At 42.6% G+C, this 23,709-nt stretch overlaps 1 protein-coding gene across 1 annotated transcript in view; it reads left to right on the top strand.

Moving 5' to 3' along the window:
- The window catches only part of Trappc11 (trafficking protein particle complex 11), a 42,226-nt gene that overhangs the window by 11,546 nt on the left and 6,971 nt on the right, over positions 1 to 23,709 (top strand). Inside the window, 20 exon segments of the mRNA XM_028857676.2 lie at positions 1,542 to 1,675; positions 3,715 to 3,829; positions 3,831 to 3,863; positions 4,638 to 4,731; positions 5,287 to 5,366; positions 5,470 to 5,548; positions 5,624 to 5,678; positions 5,993 to 6,138; positions 6,816 to 6,877; positions 6,997 to 7,129; positions 8,547 to 8,677; positions 10,212 to 10,367; positions 12,399 to 12,586; positions 12,669 to 12,817; positions 14,296 to 14,417; positions 14,879 to 14,998; positions 16,451 to 16,516; positions 16,616 to 16,772; positions 17,238 to 17,349; positions 22,186 to 22,277. Of these exon segments, the coding sequence (XP_028713509.1) occupies positions 1,542 to 1,675; positions 3,715 to 3,829; positions 3,831 to 3,863; positions 4,638 to 4,731; positions 5,287 to 5,366; positions 5,470 to 5,548; positions 5,624 to 5,678; positions 5,993 to 6,138; positions 6,816 to 6,877; positions 6,997 to 7,129; positions 8,547 to 8,677; positions 10,212 to 10,367; positions 12,399 to 12,586; positions 12,669 to 12,817; positions 14,296 to 14,417; positions 14,879 to 14,998; positions 16,451 to 16,516; positions 16,616 to 16,772; positions 17,238 to 17,349; positions 22,186 to 22,277 (2,224 nt within the window).

Below are 23,709 nucleotides of genomic sequence, written 5' to 3'. Positions count from 1 at the left end.
AATTTTAATGGGACATTAATAACCGTACAATTTTGAATGCGGCTGCTCCATCAATTAAGATGAAGTGGTAGCTATGTGTCTTAGTCTGGTTTCTTAACTAAAAGCAATTTGGGGAGGAAAGGGTTGATTTGGCCTAAATATCTCAGGTCATAATCTATTAAGGCAAGCCAGAGTAGGAACTTGGAGGCAGGAACTGATGCAGAGGCCATGGAGGGGTGCTGCTTACTGGCTTGCTCTTCATGGCTTGCTCAGCCTGCTTTCTTACAGCACTGAGGACCACCAACCCAGGGGTGGCACCACCCACAGTAAACTGGGTCCTCCCCATGTCCATCATTAATCAAGCAAATGTCCTATAGACTTGCCTACTGGGGATCTAATGGAGGCATTTCCTCAACTAAGATCTGCTCTTCACAGATATGCCTGTTTGTGTCAAGCTGATAAAAACCAGCTAGCATATTAAGGTATTAGATGAAGAAAGTAAGGTGTAACTCGGCCTAGTAAGCCTGACACCATGTGGTTTGTAGTGTATAAATGTGGATATACGCACACTTGCCTGTCTGTAGACTATCCTAGCCATATGCTAAAACTGATTGCCTCTGAAAAGAAAAACTAAGTGACTGAAGGACACAGATGGATTATAAACTTTTTGGGCTGGGGAGCTGGCTTAGTGGCTGAAGTCCTTGCTTCACAAACATGAGGATTTTAGTTTGGATCCCAGAGCCCATAAAAGCTGGATGTGGGGCGTATACCTGTACCTCCAGCACTGGCTAGGGGTGGGGTGTGTGGGGCACAGACAGGCAGATCCTGGAGGCTCCCTGGCTGGCTGTGACTGTGAGCTTTAGTTTTGGGGGGAGGCTGGGTCTCCTAAGTAAAATGGAGAGCAATAGAGCAAGATACTAAAAAGCCATCTTCTAGCGTATGCACACAGATATATATGCATAACACACACACACACACACACACAGATTTTTTTTTGTATATTTCTTTGTACCTAAAAAATAAAATTGAAAGTTGTCATAAGCATATGGAAATGAATTTAGGATTTATTGCTGTTGGGTTTCTATTTACCCTCAGGTCATGTAGATTGTACCATTTGGAAACAATGTATATTAAGTGTTCCAGGAAAAAAACATTTTGAAATTTTCTGTAACCCTTGTTGATGTGTAGGCAACTAAACCTTGATTATGCAGCAGAAATGTTTAATTTTCTGACAATTCTAATACTCAAAATCAGTCTCTATAAATTCCCATTGGAAATATTACAGCCTATTGTTACATTCTTTCTTTGTTATAATTTTTAAAAATTCTATATTTTCAAAAGCTTTTCTAGGGCATAGGACAAATTCAGTGTACTGGGTTATTTTATTTCATCTCTCAAAGCATTCTAAGGAGGAGAATCATATTACAGAGAACTCCAGAGCTGGGAATTATGTAGTTTTTAAAGTTTCTCTTAAAGTTCACACATTTTTAATGTGGATGAATGTGTCTTTGGACTTCTTCTCCCTTATTTGGGGATTGCCTTTTCCTTTTTTTTTTTTCCAGATCTGTAGGCTCTGTTTTCAGCACAACACGCCATTGGATGCAATTGCTCAGTTTCGGAAGCACATTGACTTGTGTAAGAAGAAAATTGGAAGTGCGGAGCTCTCATTTGAGCACGCTGCATGGATGTCTAAACAGTACGTTTAAGTTCCTTTTCTTAGTACTGTAAAGTAGAGTGGCAGATTTGAAGAGATGGCATTAGCAAGGGCTTTGGTTCTAAACAGCGTTAAGTGGGTCTTTTACTTTTAAGTGGGGTTTTAGTAATATACCCTAAGCATGTATCCAGGCATAGTATATATTGATTGGTATGATTTGTTAATGAAAGTCAGGTAACTTATGGTACCATTTTTTACAATCAGCATGTACTCGTTAGGTTTCCACTTTGTGTTTGCATCCTGAAAATATAGGAAAGCACAAAACAAAATTGCTGCTTCATGGAGCTTAGTGTCTGTCTGAGGGTTTCTATCGCTGTGAGAAAACACATGACCAAAGCAACTCGGGGAAGAAAGGCTTTGTTTCATATGACACCTCCAGGTCACAGGAGCCACTGGGGGAAGTCAGGGCAGGAGCTTGAGGCTGGAGCCTGGACACAGGAGCTGAAACAGAGACCAGGGAGGAGCAATGCGTGCTGGCCTGCTCCTCCTAGCTTACTCTGTCTATTTATTATACATTCAGGACCACCTGCTCAGGGACGGCACCATCTACCGAGGATGGGGCCTCCCACATCAGCCATTAATCAAGAAAATGCCCTACAGTCTTCTCTACAGGCAACCTGTTGGAAGTATTTTCTCAACTGAGCTTCTTCTTCCTAGATAACTCTAAATTGTGTCAAGTTAATTTAAAAAACAATATCAAGACAAATGACTCCTTGTCAACTTGACACACCAATATATTAAACCTAGCCTTTGTTTCTTCTTTATATTAATACCACAGTATAAAACACAAATACCTTTAAAAGTTCCACAGCCTTTAAAAATTCACTTTAAACATCCAGTCCCTTAAAAATATCCAACATCCCTTTAAAACACCCAAAGTCTCTCTAAAATAGCCAACGTCTTATACCTGTGTGCTCCTATAAAGTAAAACCAGTTAAAATTCTGTCTCATCCCAAGAAGGAGTCAGAGCAGTAACAGTCAAGTCAAGCAAAACGGAAGTCTGGCGTGAAGGAGTCCAGTGCTCTCTGTCAGGGACCCACTCCCGACCCTCCAGGATCCACAGGGTCTGGACACACCACTCCTGCCTGCCCACCGCAGCACACACGGCTCGCTCGGCTCGTAGGCTCAGGCCGCTCCACTCCACACTGGCTGCTCTTCTCGGTGGTTGTCTCGTGTCCTGTCTACAATACCGAGGTCTCTGCGGCCACCGAGCTGCACCTTCACCGGTACCCTCTTGTGTCCTGTCACAGTGCAAGCTTCCAACTCTCTCCATGACTCCTTCACACCTCAAAACCCAGTACCACCTGGTAAACTCTTACAGCTTTGCCAAGTTCGGCGGCTGCCAGCTCAGGATGTGGCCTTGGCCTCCTTTGGACCACAGCTTCTGTGAGGTGACTCGAGGAAGTGTTTGCTCAGAGTTCCCTTCAGTGATGCTTCATTTTACACTTCCAAGTAGCAGTTATTCCCTGAGGGAAGCCAGGGCAGGAACTCAGGGCAGGAACGGAAGCAGCAACCGTGGAGGAGCTCTGCTTCCTGGCTTACTCCTCATGGCTTGCTCAGCCTATGTATTCTACAGTCAGGACCACCTGCTCAGGAATGGCCCCGCCCACAGGGGTGGGCCCTTTCACATCAATCATTCCCCTCTCAGATAACTCTAGCTTGTGTTAAATTAACAACAACAAAAAGACCCACTAGGACAGTGTTTATGTAAAAACTGCCGAAATAAAGTGACTTCCAGAAATTCGGATATAATTGAAGAGTGAGGGTTATGTTAAGATCTAATGTAATGGTGTAGTCATGGACTTGAGTTATCACAGATGACTTCAATAAAAAGCTTGCTTGTAACTTATCACTACTGTATATTATTATTTACAAATAAATTAGCTGTCATTCAATAGTCTTATTTTAATCATATGGTGTGTCAAGCTTATGGTTTCCGGAATGCATACTTATTAGAGATACACTCCTTTTTCCTCCCTTTACTATCCATTCTTTTAATTCCTTGGCTTGCTCTCTTTAAGATTCCAGGCCTTTGGAGATTTATTTGATGAAGCCATTAAGTTGGGGTTGACAGCTATTCAAACACAGAACCCTGGTTTCTACTATCAGCAGGCGGCTTACTATGCCCAGGAGCGGAAAGCAGCATGTCAGAGCCCTCTGTAACCATGACGTAAGTCCTGGCCTGCACCACCTCGCACTCAGGACACCGATTAACCCTCCCTTGAAGGAAGCTAGGGCTCCTGGTATTGATTTTTTCCCTTTGTCTTTGAATATCTTTTCAGTTATTATGACTTTTCAGTTTTAAGCAGTGTATTATATTTAGGTTTTACATGTATTAAATTTTTTAAGGTTTGGCTTATTGTAACTTAAATATAGTATTTTAATAGATGAGTAAAACTAGGTTTTGTAAAGAATATGTGGAATAGGGCATTAACAAATATGATTTAATAGAATATAAAGTAATTCTTCTGCTGAAAGTAAATTGAGGAGCTTTAAAACGAATCATAATCTCTTGACACAAATTTCATTTTCAGAAATAGGATGACAGACCCTAAGAGTCAATACTAGTCTTTAGTTAGGAAGTTCTTGTAGGCTTATTGTTTGCAATGTAAAATAGGAATTCCTTTTTTTTATTTTCTTCTGTGATAGGGTTTCTTGTGTAACAGTCCTGGCTGTCCTAGAACTCACTTTGTAGACCAGGCTGGCCTCGAACTCACAGAGATCCACCTGCCTCTGCCTCCCAAGTGCTGGGATCAAAGGCGTGCGACACCACACCCACTTCAGGTTTATAGGATTTCTAAATGTTAGTAAAGCATGTTAAAATATTTATAATGGTGCCATTTAAACAAATGTTTGCTGTTTATATTTGTGGATATTTCTTTATTCAATCAGATTTGGGGTGGATGTCATAAACTTTTCCTTAGATTTGTTCTTTTGATTTCAGGCTTCTGTGATGTACCCCAGTCCTGATCCCTTAGAAACACAAACAGGTGTTCTTGACTTTTATGGACAGAGGCCCTGGAGACAAGGAATCCTAAGTAAATAATTTTCCTTCCTTTTCCTCTCAGCCTCAAGAAGACAGAGATAGCTTTCAGACTGTCTGATGACTGACGGAACCATTTCTAGTCTGGTTTTTGTTTGAAGATCTGTGCTTCGCAGTTTTTAGAATGTGTTCTTTTATTATATATTAGAGTAACTTAGAGTTAAAGGTGTTGATGTGATGAAAACATCTGAGTGTTTAAACACTTTAACTTCGGGGATTTATTTATCCATTTAAAATGGCATTACCATGTGGTGCCTTTTAAGAGTTTGTGTTCGTCTTTGTGCATTCCATGCACATTGGACTTGAGCAGCATCTGTGGCCGCTGAGAGGCTACACTGGGGGCAGCTGGGAAGAGAACGTCAGGGTCAGGAGCGTTCTCTGCAGAACAGAAACTGCAGAGAACTCCGTGGGAATAAGGCTCTGGCCGAGTCGTGAAGATTCCAGAATGTTCCCAGTCTTCAGTGCACTCTGGACTCAAGCGAAGGCTTCAGGGCGTCGCGTGAGGAGTTCTGTTAATGAGCTAAGATGGGTTGCTTCTTGTCGTACATAGGCTTTGACCTTTCTGACCCCGAAAAAGAGAAAGTGGGGATTCTTGCCATTCAGCTGAAGGAAAGAAGTGTTGTCCACTCTGTGAGTTACTTGTCCCACCCCACTATAAACTACTCGGGCACTATTGTAGTAAAATAGGAGGTGGTTTTTATTCCAATGTCTCATACCTTTTCTTTCCTAACAGGAAATAATCATCACTCTTCTGAGCAATGCTGTCGCACAGTTCAAGAAGTACAAGTGTCCCCGGATGAAAAGCCACCTCAGTATGTACCTCACCACATCATATTTTGTGCTCATTGGTGTAATTTAAATTATTTAAGCCTTCTTTTCCTTTGCAGTGGTTCAAATGGGAGAGGAGTATTATTATGCAAAGGATTATACCAAAGCTTTGAAGTGAGTCATATTTGCTGTTTATTTTCACAAGTACTCTGATTGCCTTAAGATGAAATTGGAATAGACGTTTATATTGAAGGATTTGTTATTGCCCTGTGTATTTTTATTAAATTCCAGTTATGTGATATTTTCTAGTGCCCTCTGCTGGCATAATCCTTTAAGTTTTTAGGTAACCTCAGGTTTGACCAGATGTGAACAATGGCTGTGAAAGCTTCGCAGTGAGACTTTTTGTATGTGCACAGTGAGAAAAGCTCAGGGAGTTTCTCCGAGGCCCTTTCCACCTTCTGGAGAGGCTGTCTTTCTCCCTGTCCTAGGCTGCTGGATTATGTCATGTGTGACTACCGCAGTGAAGGGTGGTGGACTCTGCTCACGTCTATACTGACCACAGCGCTGAAGTGTTCCTACCTCATGGCCCAGCTAAAGGACTACATTACTTACTCGCTAGAACTCCTTGGGAGAGGTAACGTGACGTTTTTTTTCTGTAAAGTCCAACCCTCGCAATTGTTTGCATCATTAATATTTTTAAAGTTGGAGTAATAATTCATTGTCAAATATTTAGAAGTACTTTTGTGCTGGGCATGGTGGTGTAAACCTTTATTCCTAGGAGGCAGAGGCAGTTAGATCTCTGAGTTCAAGGCCAGCCTGGTCTGCAGAGTGAATTTGAGGACAGCTAGGGTTATATAGAGACTCTGTCTCAAAACAAACAAACAAACAAAAGAAGTACTTTTATTATATAAAATTCACTATACTTAGTCATCTTAGAAGTATTTACTCGAAACTATCTTAAGGGTCTGGGATGACGCCTCACTTGGTAAAGTGGCTGCCTGACTTCAGCCCCCAGTACCCATGTGTGTGCCAGGCATGGTGGCCTGTGCGTCTCAGCCCACTGCTACGACCGTGGGCACAGGAAGATCCCTAGGGCTCGCTGACTGGCCAGTCAGTTATATTGGTGACCTCCAGACCAATGAGCACCTCTGTCTCAAAGGAGGTACACGTGTGAAGAACAGATGTTAGCAGGGTTGGAGAGGGGGCTTAGTTCCCAGCACCCTTGGCCAGGTCATAGTTGCCTGGAACCCCACAGGTAGGTAATGGACTGACCTGTCTGTCTTATAGTTCTATGTTCTTTTCCTATCTCAGCTTCAACTCTGAAAGATGACCAGAAGTCTCGGATAGAAAAGAACCTCATGAACGTCTTAATGGTGGGTTGTTAATTCTTTGTAGGAAGTGTAGTATGTGTACACTCGGTAAAAGTGTACCCAGATCTGTGTCTGTGTGTATTTTCCCAGCTAGTTGTGCAAATTTGGAACTCTCGTTGCAGAATGAAAGCCCAGACCCTGAACCTGACTGTGATGTCTTAGCCGAGAAGACTGCTCAGAAGCTGTGGGCTGACCGGGTCTCTCTGGCTGGAAGCAATGTTTTCACAATAGGCGTACAGGACTTCGTACCATTTGGTATGTAGTCAACAGCCACAATGTTCAGAAAAGCCTGTGTCTGCAGTGAATAGATGCAGAATGTAAATATGAAAGGGAGTCAGAGTACATCATCCTGTGGATAATCATGACTTCTTATTTTTCTCTTCAGTGTCATAACAGGCTGTCAGATACTTTAAGTTCAATAAGTATTTATTGTGAGTGATGAAAGCCTTTGTTTCATTTATTGTTACTTTAAACACCACAAGAAAGCTTTTTTTAGTTTTGTCCTATTTTCTTTTTAAAAACTATGCTATATTTTACGTATAACAAAATAGTTTACATTAGTGGTTCTCAACCTTCCTAATGCTGTGGCCCCTTAATACAGTTCCTCATGATATTATGAATCCAACCATAGTTATTTTGTTGCTACTTCATAACTGTAATTTTGCTACTGTTATGAATCATAATGTAAATATCTGGGAACCACCGGTTTACATATTAAATAATGCTATAATAGAATGCTTTGATGTTGTATGCGATTGTTATGGTGACTCACTTAGAAAAAGTGAATTAAAAAACTTTTTTGTACTGCGGGGGGGAGGTGGTGGTTACAGTCTGAAAATTTCCCCTGTTCAAATACTTTTATTTGTTTATTAAAATATACTTTGCTTATTAGTATATCACATATTATATGAAGTATTCTTGAAAAGATATCTATTTAAAAGTTTTATGATTTATTGGGCTGGAGAGATGGCTCAGCCGTTAAAGGTTGAGCTTTATTGTCTAGGCAGGTGTTTTGAAATAAGCTAATTCAAAATGGCTCCTTTTCCTTTTAAGTTTTGGTGCTAACATTTAAAATTAATTTAAAATTAAAAATGTTTATGAAGTTGAGCAGTGGTGGCGTATGCTTTTAATCCTAGTGCTCAAGAAGCAGCGGTAGGTGGATCTCTGAGTTCGAGGCCAGCCTGGTCTACAAAGTGAGTTTCAGGACAGCCAGGCCTACAAAGAAACCCTGTCTCAAAACAACCAAACAACCAAACAACCAAACAAAAAACAACAAAAGTTGTAAAATTTTTGTTTGACCTTTGTTTATTAATCAGAGAGAGTTGTGTTTGCGTTTGCTGAACAGTTGCCATCTGTGAGGACACTGTCAGCAAGAAGGCAGTAAGAGTGCAGCTGAGGGGCTGGAGGGATGGCTCAGTGGTTAAGAGCACTGACTGCTCTTCCAGAGGACCCGGGTTCGATTCCCAGCACTCACATGGGCAGCTCACACCTGTCTGTGACTCCAGTTCCAAGGGATCTGACACCCATGGCAAAACAGCAATGCACATAAAATAAAAGTAAACTAACTTAAAAAAGAATGCAGATGAGCTGTTTCTGTAAGCCTAACTCCTAGGACAGTGCATACTTGAGTGCCTGGCCCTGTCTGACTCTGCCCTTCTTGTTTGATTTCTAGTACAGTGCAAAGCCAAGTTTCATGCCCCCAGTTTTCATGTGGATGTTCCTGTTCAGTTTGATGTTTATCTGAAGGCTGACTGTCCACACCCCATTAGGTTTTCCAAGCTCTGTGTCAGCTTTAATAATCAGGTAACGTATCACTGAGTGTGTCTCCACGGTGTGTATATGTCTGTGTCTATACTTTGTCTATGTTACTGTAGCACTTACCATGAGTTTAGTCAATTGTAGAGCTTACTGATTTTTTTTTGTTTTTGTTTTTTGAGACAAGGTTTCTCTGTGTAGCTTTGGTGCCTGTCCTGGATCTCTCTCTGTAGACCAGGCCGGCCTCAAACTCACAGAGCTCTGCCTGGCTCTGCCTCCCAAGTGCTGCAATTAAAGGCGGGCGCCACCACCGCCCAGCTGATCTTACTGATTTTAAAGTTATCAAGTGACTTTTGGCCAGGCTTATATAAAAATAAATAAATGTACTTACATTTCCAAATGTCTTGCAATTTAGATATGCTTTTCCTACTCTTTATTTTTATTTCCACTTTAGGCTTAAGAAAACCAAGAATACTATTCTTAATTTTTATAATGTGTAACTTGAATTTCAGATAAGATATATTCAGTGTGAAGATATTCTAATTTTCAAAATCATTTGCTTTCCCCCCCCATTATTAGTTTTTGTTTTATGTATTTATTTATTATTTGATGAAGGGTCTCACACTCAAGCTGACTTCAGAGTCACTGTGTAACTTGAAATGGCCTCCAACCAAATTTGTTTGTTGTTTTTTTTGTCTGGCTACATAGCCCTGGCTGTCTTGGAACTCACTCTGTAGACCAGCCTGGCCTCAAAATGACAGAGATCTGCCTGCCTCTGCCTCCCTAGTGCTGGGATTAAAGGTGTGCACCACCATGACCAGCTTAGTTTCTGTTTTCAGAACTAATATAGATTTGGTTTTGCAGTAATCAGATGGAGTAGATAGACATGAAGGGCACAGTGGACATGTGCCTTTGCAGTCCTGCCCTGCCGTAGCCCTCTCTGCTGACCTCTCAAACAGTCTAATATTTCCTGTGTACACATAAGCAACATTTTCATACTGTATGCATATGAGCATTTTAAAGTGCAATATAGTAAAGTCGAGTGCTGTTCTCTTTCATTTATATGTCTACTTAATAGGTAATCATCTTCTGGTCACCTAGAAAGTATCCTAAGCCTTTAACCACACATTTAGTGGGAGTTGCGAATATTCTTCTCATTGTGAACCTAAAGAGATATTGTGTATCAACTCCATTAAATGTAAGCATTTTAGGGACGGGGCAGAACTGATTCACAGATTGCTGGTAGGCCACGAAGCTGAATGGTGTCACCTTGACTGGAGGCATAGTTACGGTAGGCGTGACAGAGAAAGAAGAGGTCCAGTTAAGTACAGAGAGATGGGACTGGAGAACACGCCTGAGAAAATGGTGTACGGGACTAGGAGGACATGTTGTGTGGTTATTGGTGAGTCAAGACAAGAACCGTAATAGACCAGGGTGAGGCGGGGATAGACCAGGTGAGGTGAGAAGGTGAGGCTGGGGCTAGACCAAGGTGAGTGTGATTCGGATCACTCGGTGTTCAGTGTCAACAAAAGATCGCATGTTTGATGCTTGCCAATGATAACTCTGCTCACCTCTCTTTAAGGGCTACAACCAGTTCTGTGTATTAGAAGAAGCATCCAAAGCAAGCGAAGTCTTAGAAAATCTGACTCAAGGAAAGATGTGCTTAGTTCCTGGGAAAACGAGAAAATTGTCATTTAAATTTGTTGCAAAAACTGAAGACGTGGGAAAGAAAATTGAGGTTAGTTGTGAAATTTGCTTAAATATAACTTCACTGACAAAAGCAGTATGTCTGTGTTGAAAATTTAAATAATACAGTACTTTGGGAGCGTCCTTCCATATGCTCTTCTGCAACATTTTTGTACTTTAAAATTATTTAATTAAAGAAGTGGGCCCCATGGGGCTGGAGAGATGGCTCAGAGGTTAAGAGCACTGACTGTTCTTCAAAGTCTGAGTTCAATTCCAGCAACCACATGTGGCTCACAGCATCTGTAATGAGATCTGGCGCTCTTATGTGCATCATAATCTTATACATATATATCTTAGTGGCCCATGGATGTAGTTCTGTGTAGAACAAATATTTCCTAGCATACACCAAGTCCTGGATTCAATCCCCAGCATGAAGGAAGACTGTAGGAATATACTGTACATAATATTGAACCCTAGCTTTTTTTCCACTTAGTAATGTAACTAAACATTATTTGTTCTTAATAAATATTAAAAGTAGTACATTTTTAATGAGTTAATCATCAGTTAAGGAATTTTCAACAATTTATATAATACAACAAATTTATATAATAGAACCTAATTTAGAGTTTATCTTTTTAATGTTCAAACATTGCTGTTTGCATATATTAAAGAAAATGAAGATAAATAAATACTTGACAGGTTAATATAGTGTAGGTAGTTGAAAAGCCCTTCGGAGCTGTATGATGAAAATGATATTTTATGTTGTATGCCTCAGGAGCCAGCTGCATATGCTTCAGTTCCAGCTCTGTAGCTTGAGAGGTCCTGGGCAGTCTAACCTCTTTGTCCCAGTGCATCCCTCTGTAAGATGGGGCTGGTGATAATAGGACCTCAGAGGCTTGTGGGGTTCCGTCAGTCCATGTCATGCTGACAGTCTCTACTGCCCAGTAAGCACTCACCAAGCGCTTGTTTTCTGTGGCTCGTGAGAGAGTGTTAGCTGTGATAAACCTTGGGACTGTTGTTAAATGCATGGACATAAGGTTTACTGCTAACATCTGCATAGCAGTCTCTGTAAAGTGATTGACTTTCTTACTGACTAATACCCAACACTTTCAGTTTCTTCCATTTAAAAGTCCTTCATGATTTGACTAAATCCCTAGATGTTTACCACACCAGTTGGCAGCATGAATTTGGGAGAGCAGGCCCCAAATGAGGCAGAATACAGACACATGCACTAGCCTCCTTTCTTGAGAGCATCAGACCGTTTGTACCCTGAGGGTTAAGAAGAGTCACCTGACTAAAGTCCCCAGTTCAAGCTGTGTATTATCACAAGGACAAGCTGCGTGCGGCAAAACCATGTTTCTCTGTAGAGGCATGTAAACAAATAACAACAGTCAGTGTGATGAATAAGCTAAAGGAAACTCACTCCTGTCTGCTGCACCTGGGAGGCGCACAGAAGCATCATCCGAGAACAGTTCCGTGGTTGTGAGGAAACCGAGGTCACAGGACTCTTGTCTTGTTTTCTTTCAGTTTCTCACAGGCACTCGGAACTCCCCTACACAACTCCATTCTTGGACTGTGTAAAATACACCTAGAACTGTATTTTAGTTTTTACTTGGTATCTGAGGAAACCTGTCATTATAATTAATAATCCTACGTTGAGTCCTTTTGTTAATGGATTTATTCAGCTAATAAGACATTTCATTGCTAATACTGTAAGTACTTCCAGCAGCAATGTTTGTGGGCTTAGACACTAGGTTGTCAGTGTATCAGCGGTACTTGGTACTTCCTTATTTCCATCAGTATCCACCAACAGTCGTCTGTTCTATCAAGTGCTGTGCTGGGTGCTGGCATCATATCTATACGTCACATCTATACATCAGATCTATACATAGCTACATATTACTTGGGAGTTCCGGGTATAGTCAGTACCTGGCCAGGGTGAGAGGGTTCTGTTCTTGTCCATCCTGCACATGACTAGGTGAACTTCAGGTGTGATAGTCCTCGCTGTGGTGTTGTTGACAGGGACGATGATGATAAGCATCCGGATATGTGATGGCATTTCTGGTTCCCCTTTCTTTTACAGATTACCTCTGTGGATCTGGTTCTGGGCAGTGAGTCAGGCAGGTGTGTGGTTCTGAGCTGGCAGGGAGGAGGAGGGGATGCTGCGTCCTCCCAGGAAGCCCTGCAGGCAGCAAGGTCTTTCAAAAGACGGCCAAAACTTCCCGACAATGAGGTTCACTGGGACAGCATCATAATCCAGGCAAGCACAATGTAAGTGTGCTTTGAGACTAGGTTGAAGATCATCTTACTACTTTATTTCTTTAAGTTGGTTACTGACTGTTTGTTTTCACAGGATCATTTCGAGAGTCCCAAACATTGCTGTCCAACTGCGACATGAGCCTCCTGCCCTAATGAATGAGATGTATTGTTTGGTTGTAACGGTTCAGTCCCACGAAAAGTCCCAGATCAGGGATGTGAAGCTCACTGCTGGCTTAAAGCCAGGTAAGTACGCACTTTGTAGATTTGATCAGCATCAGTGTGTTACATTGGTGCCGAAGTCACTGTCTGTCTTTGTGTTGCTAAAATTCAGCATTTGATATTAGAATACATTAATACATGTGGTTATATTATACATGGTTTTAACGTGGATTCCTCCCTTTATGTCTTTTTGATAATTATTACTTACTGTTTATTTTATATTTTTATTATACTATGGAAATTGTGTTGCACAAAAAACAAATTTGAATAATTTTCTTTAAAAAATGTTTGGTTGCATAAAGTTTTACTTATTTGGGGGTGGGTTGCATGTACCATAGCATATATGTGGAGGTCACAGGACAGCTTGTGGGAGTTGATTCTCTCCTTCAGTCATGTGTGTTTGGGGGATTAAAATCAGTCGTCAGGATTGGCAGCAAGTGCTTTTACCTGCAGATCCATTGAGGAATTTTCTTATACTAGTTAAAAATGGATAAGAAAGCACTGGAGATAGCTTGCAACATCAACAACACATTTGGCCTTTGAACAAACGCAGTGTGGTGGTTGTTCAAGAGGTTTTGGAAAGGAAACAGGAGTCTTGAAGATGTGGAGCTCAGTGGCCAACCCTTAGAAGTTGACTATTTGAGAGCACTCATCAAAGCTGATGCTTTCAGATCTGTCGAGAAGTTCCAAAAAGCTCATCGTGGACTGTTGTGTGGTAGTCAGCATTTGGGGCAAGTGGACAGGGGAAAGATGCCATAAGTAGGTGAGCAAACCGTCTTCCTGACCCGATGGTGAAGTCAGAGCAAAAGGAATGTATAACGACTGGTGTTATACAACCAGTCCAGAGCACTTGGCACAGACAGACTTGCACCAGGAGCTCATGGTCGCTGTTTGCTGTCCTGCTGCTGGTTTGACCCCCTGCAGCTTTCATGTCCCCATGAAGCCATCAGTCTGGGAAGCATGCGCAGCAAATCCGTGAGATGCGCTGAGAACCGCAGTGCTGGAGCCGCATTGGACGACAGAAACATCCCATTCCCCACCACACTGACCGCATCCTACACCTGGTGCTCCTAACATTGAATGAGCTGGGCCTTGAAATGCTGCCCATCCACCGTGTTTTCCTGGCCTCTCACCAGCTGACCGCCCTTCTTTAAGCATCTCTTTTTGCTGGGAAAACAATTCTACAACCAAGAGGGTGCAAATGATTGCCAGGAATTTGTTCAATCCTAAAGCACAGATTTTTACACTGTAAGAATAAAACTTCTTTCTCAATGGCAAAAATGTAGTTCCAACTTTGATTCATAAAGATGTTTGAGCCCAGTTACAGTGAATTAAAATGCAGTCTGAAACCACAATTCCCTTTGTACCAACACAGTAACAAGGTAAACACCATCACATCAATGATAGGGTATTTGTTTAAAAGATGGTACAGTATAGTGCTCTTCATATAGTATTGATTGCTATGATAATGTCCTAAAACACCACTGTATCAACCTTCGTAGGGCAGGATGCCAACCTAACTCAGAAAACCCACGTGACTCTTCATGGAGCCGAGCTGTGTGATGAGTCCTACCCAGCCTTACTCACTGACATTCCTGTGGGAGATTTGCATCCAGGGGAGCAGGTGAGCGTGGTCAACAGGCTGGAGAGGACCTTAGTTGGTCTGTAGTTCTAAAATAGCAGAGCAGAGCACTGGGAAATGACTGAACTGTCCATCTCGCAGGATTTTACATATTTAAGTATATAAAATGTCATGGGCAGTTTTTATGCAGGGTTTCCAAACCAGTAACCCCCTAGTGGACTGCTTGTTGCTGGGGAAATCACTGGTGTCTAAAACTGCAGGAACTTCTCAGTCAACTGGTGTTTCTTGAACAGTGGATAGAGAGAATGAAAAAGCTGGAGGATTATGTCACTGAGGCTTGCTTGGCTCAGGGTTTTTGGTGGCTGGTGGAGTTTCATTAGTCACATTAGTTACACTTTAACAACCTGTATAAAGTAACTAGAAATCTCCAAATGGGAACATTGTCTGAGAAAACCTGGAGGAAGTCTCCGTATCATTAAATCACAATGCTTACTGTGTTACAGCTGGAAAAAACAGTCTATGTTCGCTGTGGGACAGTGGGCTCCAGAATGTTCCTTGTGTATGTTTCTTACCTGATCAATACCACTGTTGAAGGAAAAGAAATTGTTTGCAAGTGTCACAAGGTATTTTTTATGACTTCTTTTCATGTCTGAAGCACTTCTATTTTGTGTTATTTTAATATCTTTTTTTATCTTGGCAGTAATATGTCATCTTATAGGTTGGTTTTTCAGCCCAGCAGAAGCAAAGGCCTGAGAGTTGGGGTTTATAGTGTAGTTTTTGTAGAGGCTGTGGGCTGTGGGCTCTTTATAGGTTATTGGAAGAAAAAGGGTTATTGAAAGGGTAAGCAATGTTGCCTAGTTGCATAGAAGGCCAGGAATACTGTCAGAATTGCACATAGCCTGCTGTAGGTCAGGGCTCTTCGACAGGACCTGGAAAATGGCCTGCCGATCCCCACACTTCATATGAGCCATCGTTTTGTTTTGTTTTTGAGACAGGGTTTCTCTGTGTGGCTCTGGCTGTCCTGGAACTCACTCTGTAGACCAGGCTGGCTTAAACTTAGAGAGCTCTGCCTGCCTTTGCTGGTAGTGGAGGCGTGTACCACCAAGCCCAGTTTGCACTGTCTTATGTTCTCATCAGCTCTGAGCAGCGTGAAACTGAGACCTGGAGTCTAGGTTTATGTGTGTGACAGGTCTGACACATAACACATAACTCAACAACACAACCTTCTTCCGTTTACATTTATTTCACGTGTGTGTATACGTGCACGTACATACGTGTATGCCATAGTGCGTATGTGGAAGTTGGGGAACCACTGTGGGAACTGGTTCTCTCCTTCTCCCGTGTGGGTTCCAGGAACTCAGGTTATCAGACTTAGAATCCTTTGAGCCATGTCACTGGCCCAACATAACCTTTTACAAAGGTTTCTCGTCAGTGTGTTGGGCCTTTGTTTTGAAAGGTAGAATGACCCATGGCTCCTCAAACAGTCTTTTACAGGGAGATGGAGCTTGCTGGGTTACGGTAGCGCTCCGTGATCAGAGTGGGTTAAGTTTTTGCCTTTGTCACTTACACTCTGGCCTTGTGACCACCATCTTAAAACTTCAGTATAATGGACTGGATAGGTATGAACATTACATTTAGTGTGCACGGCAAGAATGTCTGTGTCTGTCACATTACCTTGTGATTATTTCAGTTCCCTTGAGTCAAAGCGAGGTAAACAATTTGTGTCAGAGGAGGACGCAGATTCTGGCCTTGGCCACATTTGTGGTATTGGACGTCTGGCTCCCTGTGTGGAGGGGTGGTGATGCCTGTCCTGCCGTCTTCACTACATCCTGAGTAAATAGTGCAGAAGAAAGCACTCTGCTGGGGACTGTGAGACAGCCAGACAACGCACTGGACAGAGCAGGGCATTGTGTGGGTTTCTACAAATGTACCTAGGAAGAGACCCTCGCTGCTTCTTGTGTGACGTGGGGTTGTTCATGGTCAGTTCTAGATCGTGCTGTGTGCTGACTGACTTTAAAACTTCATGGTAACAGTTGTAGAAGAGCCATTGACTGTGCTCCCGATGTTTCTTGCAGGATGAAACTGTAACAATAGAAACCGTCTTTCCATTTGATGTGGCAGTCAGGTTTGTTTCCACAAAGGTATGTTCTTGTGATGTACACTATCAGAGTTAAAGAAAAAAGTCCAGTGGACTAATGGGGTTGCTGACCAGCCTCCTCTCTTCCTTGGTGTGGTGGCAGTTTGAGCACCTGGAAAGAGTCTATGCGGACATCCCTTTTCTCTTGATGACGGACCTCCTCAGCGCCTCACCTTGGGCCCTGACAATTGTGTCCAGTGAGCTACAGCTTGCTCCATCTATGACTGCAGTGGATCATCTAGAGTCCCAAGTGGACAAAGGTGAGGCTTTACATCATTCTCACATGAAGTGTGTGTGTGTGTGTGTGTGTGCGTGCGCATAAAAAAGTCAGAAGAGGATGTCAGGTGTCCTGCTGTACCCCACCTTATTCCCTCGGGACAGGTCTCCCACTGAACCCGGAACTAGGTGGCAGCCATCAAGCCCCAGTGAAAACTTTTCCCGTTCCCTCAGTACTGGGATTACAGGTGCATGTGCAGCCACACCCAGCTTTTTGGAGGCGCTGTCTCCCAGCTGCCCCCCATTGGTTTTTGCTGTAGTGAATATAGATAGATTGGTCCAAATGCTGGACTTTTATGAGCTAGAGAAAGTACCGTAGCATTTCTGAGCCTTGGTTTCTATGTTTCTGACAACAGTTTGTAAGATAAAGACATTGCTTTGTTGTCTCCTTGAGGTGACATTCTCATAGACGGAATCATGACGTAGGCGGTAAGGAGTCTTTCTTGTAGTTGTCTTACAGACAGGAGAGAGCGCTAGTGAATGCTTCTGTCTCCGCTGCCCGTCTGCTGGGAATGTCGAAGGTGGAGTGGCCACGGGACATTACATTATCTCCTGGAAGAGGTAAAATCACAGGGGCCTCTCTGCTTCCGCGTGTGTCTTCTGATGTCTTACTGTCTGTCATTACCATTGATCACCTGAAGTGCCGCTAGAAGTCACAGCAGCAGTGGGATTGCTGTGCTGAACTACAGTGACGAGGAAGTCAGCACACACAGCACGATCTAGAACTGACCATGAACAACCCCACGTCACACAAGCAGCAGCGAGGGTCTCTTCCTAGGTACATTTGTAGAAATGCACACAATGCCCTGCTCTGTCCAGTGCGCTGTCTGGCTGTCTCACAGTCCCCAGCAGAGTGCTTTCTTCTGCACTATTTACTCAGGATGTAGTGAAGACGGCAGGACAGGCATCACCACCCCTCCACACAGGGGAGCCAGACATCCAATGCCACAGTTTCTGACTGAAATGCCAGTAACATTTGAGTCAAACTAAATCTGAAGATGGGGTGTGGAGAGCATCAGGTGAAACGCCCTCATGCAGTCAGTGAGATCGTCTACATAAACCCCGAGAGGTGGCCAGTAGGATTATTCAGCAACTCAAAGTGCTTGTTCCCGTGCCTGGCAGCCTGAGTGGAAAGAGAACGGACTCCTGCGAGTCCTCTGACCTCTACACCCGTGCTGTGGGACAGACGTGCCCACATACATGTATGCCTTTTGAGACACTTAAACGTATACACAGTAGATGTTTTTACAGAGAAAATCCAAGGGATTAAGGAGTAAGCAAGGTCACTGTATAAAATGTCAGTATACAAAGCCCAGTGGTATTTCTGTTGGTCAGAAATAAGCCTCTCAGCAGGGCACTTTAGACAGTGTCATTTGGGGCTGGAGAGATGGCTCAGTAGTTAAGAGCACTTGTTGCTCTCACAGAAGACCTGGGTTCAAGTCCCGGCACCCACATGGGCACTCACAACTGTCTCTAACTCTAGTTCCAGGGAATCTAATGCCCACTTCTGTTTTCCTTGGACATCAGGCATGAACACAGTACATATTACATACATGTAGACAAACAACTCACGTACATAAAATAAATATAACCTTTTAAAAATTGTATCATTTTCATAGCATCCATAATTATAAGATACCTAGGAGTTCACCCAGTAGGAGATTAGCATTCTCTTTACATAGAAAACTATAGAACCTACAACATTAAAAGAACAGCTAAGCTGGGCAGTGGTGGCACATGCCTTTAATCTCAGTACTTGGGAGGCAGAGGCAGGTGGATCTCTATGAGTTCAAGGCCAGCCTGGTCTACAAAGTGTGTTCTAGGACAGCCAGAACTGTTACACAGAGAAACCCTGTTTTGAAACCAAAAATGAGTAAATAAATACATACATAATAATAATTAAATAAGTGGAAAAACAACTAAACAAACAGAGAAGATACACAGTAGTTTTACATGAATCAGTCTTTTACAGACTCATTGTGGCTATGTAGTAACTTCTACTACTTTTGGGTGTAAGTCAAAGCCCATATCTAACATTTTATGAAAGGTAAAAAGTTAGAAGGAGTTTGGTGTAGTCGAATGATTTCCTGTGTCCTACCTGGCCTGGGGATGGACAAATCTCTCTTGCCTGCATCCCACAGCCACTTATAAAATAATCACTCAGAGGCTTAATATTAATTACAAACTCTATGGCCTAGCTAGCTCTTTCATTTTAAATTAACCCATTTCTATTAATCTATGTATTGCCACGTGGCCGTGGTGTTACTGGTGTGCTGGCATGTTGGGCGGCAGCTGGTGTCTCTCTCACTCTCCTTTCTTCTCCTGTTTCTTCAGTTCAAATGTCCACCTAATCTTATTCTGCCTCACTATTGGCCAAACAGCTTTATTTGTCAACCAATCAGAGCAGCACATATTCACAGCATACAGAAAGACATCTTCCAGAAGTCTAGGTTCTTCATAACGGGAACTAGCAGTGTTGTGCTTCTTCTAAGTTCTAAGTTCTAAGCCTCCCTGGGAAGCTCTCCTAGTTACCTTGTGGTGCTGACCAGGAGTCTGCAGAGGCCAGAGGAGCAGATGGGTTGAGCACACGTGGAACAGCTTTTTACAGAGATAGCGCTGCAGGTCAGCTGAGGAAGAGGAAGTCATTTTGTCCTTGGTAATTGAGGAAGTAGTTGACTCTCCATTTAAAATAAGTTGTCTACTGTGCGTTATAGGTAAACATTCATTCCAAGCAGATTAAAATTCTAACTGTAAGAAAACCAAGTCTTTTTACTATAGAAAAATAGAATTGTTTAATGACCTTGGAGTAGCAGCTTCTTTAGGCACAGAAGATAGAAGTCTAAAATTGAATTTCCGGGGAGTACAAGAGGTGGCTTGGCAGTTAAGAACACTGTTGCTCTTGCAAGAAGACCTGGGTTTGGTTCCCAGCACCACACGGTGGCTCATAACTATTCATAACTAAGAGATCCAACACCCTCTTCCAGCCTTCACAGGCACCAACACACATGTGGTGCACATGCGTACATTCAGGCAGAACACTCACATATCAAATATGATAAATAAGTCTAAAAATACTCAAAATTTCCAGTTTATTGGGAGAAATCATAAAGAGAGAATGAAAAGACAAAATGCAAAATAGGTGAAAATCTTTCCAGTGTGTGTAAGTGATAAGGGTTAGTAGTGTGTGTAAGTGATAAGGGTTAGTAGTGTGTGTGACTGATAGGGTTAGTAGTGTATATAACTGATAAGGGTTAGTAGTGTGTGTAACTCATAAGGGTTGGTAGTGTGTGTGACTGATAGGTAAGTATTCACGTTTAGAACTTCCCCTCTGGTGTCCTAAGACATAGGCAGGTCTAACAATACTCAAAATTTCCAATTCATACCCATCGAAAGGAAAGTAGGCAGATTGTGATGCATTCCAATAGTGAAATAATGCTGTTTAGTAATGAAAGTGAGTGAACCACAGGTCCATGTCAGTATCTCCAGGTAAAGAGAGGAAAGCAAGCTTCAGGCACAGATATTAACAGATTACATTTGTAAAATGTATTTGAAAATATGTAAAACATATGCTTAGTAGGATCAATCTAATTGGAAAAGGTTTAAAGAAATACATTACATGGGAATGATAGATACAAATTCAGGATGGCGTTTTGGAGGGGCGGGTGGGAGCATACAGACAAGCAACATTAAAAATTCAAGTGCATTAATATATTCCTCTTTGATAGAGAGGTCCATAGGAGATATTTGTGTGTTATTCCCTTGGTATGGTTTAATACTTCATGCGTTTTAAGATGAAATAAAATTAATTAAAAATGAGAAAGGAATCCCAGTGGGAATAATTATAAGGAAATATTTTATGAAATTTATTTCTTTTGTTTTGGGAATGGTATATGTGCTATTTTGAACATGTAGTGGTCAGAGGACAACTCACAGGAGTCCTGTCCCACCATCACGGGGCTGAACTCAGACCTCAGTTTGTCGGAAGTGCCTTTACCCGCTGAGTTATCTTGCTGGCCTGTAAAGAAGTGTTTGTACAGTCATTTATAATGAGTATAATGAGTTTACTCTTATAGCTGTCCCTAAAATGTTAGAAATTACCAGAATTAACTGAAGTAGAAAAAAATTAAACCTATAAAATCAATAATTGAAGAACATGCTAAAGTTGCCTTTTAAGCTTTGAAAGAAATGTTTAGTAGACGTATTCTATGACATCAACATTCTTATGTTATAAATTGAATGCAAAACAGGGCAAGAAACTCCCCAGAAATTGTTTCTGGTCTTGTTCCTCGTGCTGGGGATGGACCCTGCTAGCACAGCTAAGCAGGTGCTCCACTTTGGGTTCCATCCCCAGCCCTTCCGGCAGCTCTTCTTGAAGACATTTGTTCCAGGGTCTGACGACGCTGGGCTGCAGGCCACAGTTAGCAGCTCTGAAGCCTGGCCATCTCAGGACACCTTTACACTTTGAAAATCACTGAAAACACTGAGGAGGTTTTTATGAGTTAGATGTGTCAGTATCTTCCATATTAGAACTTCAAGGTGGAATTCTTTAAAGTGAGAATGGAAAAAATAGGTCATTTTACTAAGATTAAAAACCTTTAAAAAAAAAAAAGCTAACTTGCCATTTCATTCACACTTACTTGTGAATTTGCCATGTTGATGTTTAATTTCTGTGTTATAGGAGTTCAACATCAACTGAAAGGCAATTTCCCTTCCCTGCTACTGTCATTCAGTAAGGTCCTTTCTTGCTGGTGATCAGCTCGTGCCTGTCCCCTGCTGGTGATGCTCTAGTAGCTCCCGATGTCAGCTGCTCTGCCCCTCCATGCAGGGGCATCTTAGGAGCCAGTTCCCTGGCAGGACTGCCAGCCACCTCTGTGCTTCCCACCGAATCCCAACACACAGGAAGCATCCAGCAGTCTTGTTTTATGACTTTATCTCAGGAAGTCGTAGAGTCCCCCACTTTTTACTAACAGTAGAATGTTTTAATTCTTCATTTCTACTGTGTCCTTGTGATGAGTTCTAACTGTGCCCTTTGAAAGGATTCTGGGGCCCACCTCAGCATCCCTCGAGAGAAGAGGTTTTGCATCACAGTGTAAATCTGCAGTACTTTTGCTGTGAGAAAATCCTGCTCCAGACACAGAACGGAGTGGTGTCCTTCACAGACAGACAGAGCCCTTCCTTAGCTCCCAGTGGTAACGCACGGCAGCCCTGCTTATAACATCTGCTCCCTAAACATCCACAACAAAAGTGGGGTTCAGAGAGCTCCTCTGGACAAAGCTCTGCTGATGGAGCTTGGAGATGGGTAGTTTTTCTTTTAAAGCTGCCTGGTAAAACAGATGCTTGTATCTGGTTGGTTAACGTTTGCGAAGTGTGAGTTCAAAGCTGGACTTTTTTCCGTAGGACCTCAGGCATGGAGAACATCCCTGTCATCAACACTGTCATCACGCTGCCCCACGTGATTGTTGAGAACATCCCTCTCCACGTGAACGCAGGTAGCGGCTTTCGGATGGTACTTGATAAGGGCTTCTCAGAGTTCGGTGTTTTAACCGTGTGTTATGCAAACTGGCTGACATCTATACACTTTACATGATTGCCCCTCCACAGTCCTACCCAGTTATTGTCAGACAAATCCCACATGTCATTTCAGCCATAAATGCTTTAGTATGATTGCAAGCATGGCTTTTTGTGAACCTTATTGTTTCATTGCCATGACTTAAAATTATCAATGGATCCTTTGTTTGTGTAGGAGGGTGGTTGAGGCAGGATCTCATTATATAGCCCTGGATGGCCTTGAACTTGCTAAGTAGATCAGGCTGGCCTCCAACTCACTGAGATCCTCCTGCCTCTGCCTTGTGGGTGCTGGGATGAAAGGTGTGCCTCCATGCCCAGCCTAGCAATAGATTCTTAACATCACCAAATTCTGATGTTGAAACATTCATTGGCTGAATGTTTCTGAGCTTATTTTAAGGTCTTTACATTGCAGTTTATGGGTAAGTCTCGGAGAATCCATCTAAATCTCTAAGTAGGCTGTGTCCTGTCTCCCATATCCTCCTGCTGGTCATTATTAATCCCTGTCACTCGTCAGTATTCTTCTCTTCACCCCAAGCCCACTTCTCTCCTGCCTCCAGCTTTCCCTCTTCCTCTTCCTGATTATTTCTGCAGGAACCGAGTCACCTGGTAGACTCTCTAACAGACTATATGGTACCATTTTTCAAACCATTTCCTTAACCCTGTAAATTGATCAGATTTAGGGTTCCATTTTTGTTAGGAATGCTTCACAGTTAATGTTCCCTTTAATGGACACATAACCGGCCGCTCCCCTTTTACGTAGGATCACATACAGTGCAGGCTAGTCTCAATAGTTTCTATCAGATTTCCAACTCTTTGTTTTTCCTTCTTGGTCTTTTTAAGGAAGGATGATACCGTAGTTTAGGCTAACCTCAGACTCACTGTGTAGTCAAGGCTGGCCTCCAACTCCTACTATTTGTTCTACCTCTCCCAAGGCTTGCAGTGTGCCTGGCTCATTTCTCCTCTCTTCCCTGAATACTTCTTTCAAGAGAAATGTTTCTTTACCAGCCCTACCATGTCTATATCGATTTTGAAAATAGCATGCAGTGCCCGCCTCCTGCCATGCCGCCTCCGGCCATGCCGCCTCCCGCCATGCATGCTTGTCTAAGCAGAGCTGCATGGGCCTGGGGCAGCACAGGCAGCATTAGCATGGCTTCTGCAAGGGTGGTCACAGGTGCACAAGACACTCAAAGTCTGCAGGGCTCCAGGAAAAGGGGCGTCGGCGTGAGTGGATGAATGGAGACCTTACTTAGTCTCCATAAAATGCAGTGTTCGCTTTTTCTAGTTTAGGAACTGTGGTTGCTATTTGGGGAGGTGTTTGCAGATTTGTGAGGTTATTTGTAAACTTCACTTTTG

The sequence above is a fragment of the Peromyscus leucopus genome, chromosome 17, assembly GCF_004664715.2.
Source record: "Peromyscus leucopus breed LL Stock chromosome 17, UCI_PerLeu_2.1, whole genome shotgun sequence".
Taxonomy (NCBI): Eukaryota; Metazoa; Chordata; class Mammalia; order Rodentia; family Cricetidae; genus Peromyscus; species Peromyscus leucopus.
The sequence above is the reverse complement of the archived record's forward strand: the minus strand, read 5'-3'. Positions and strand labels throughout refer to the sequence as shown.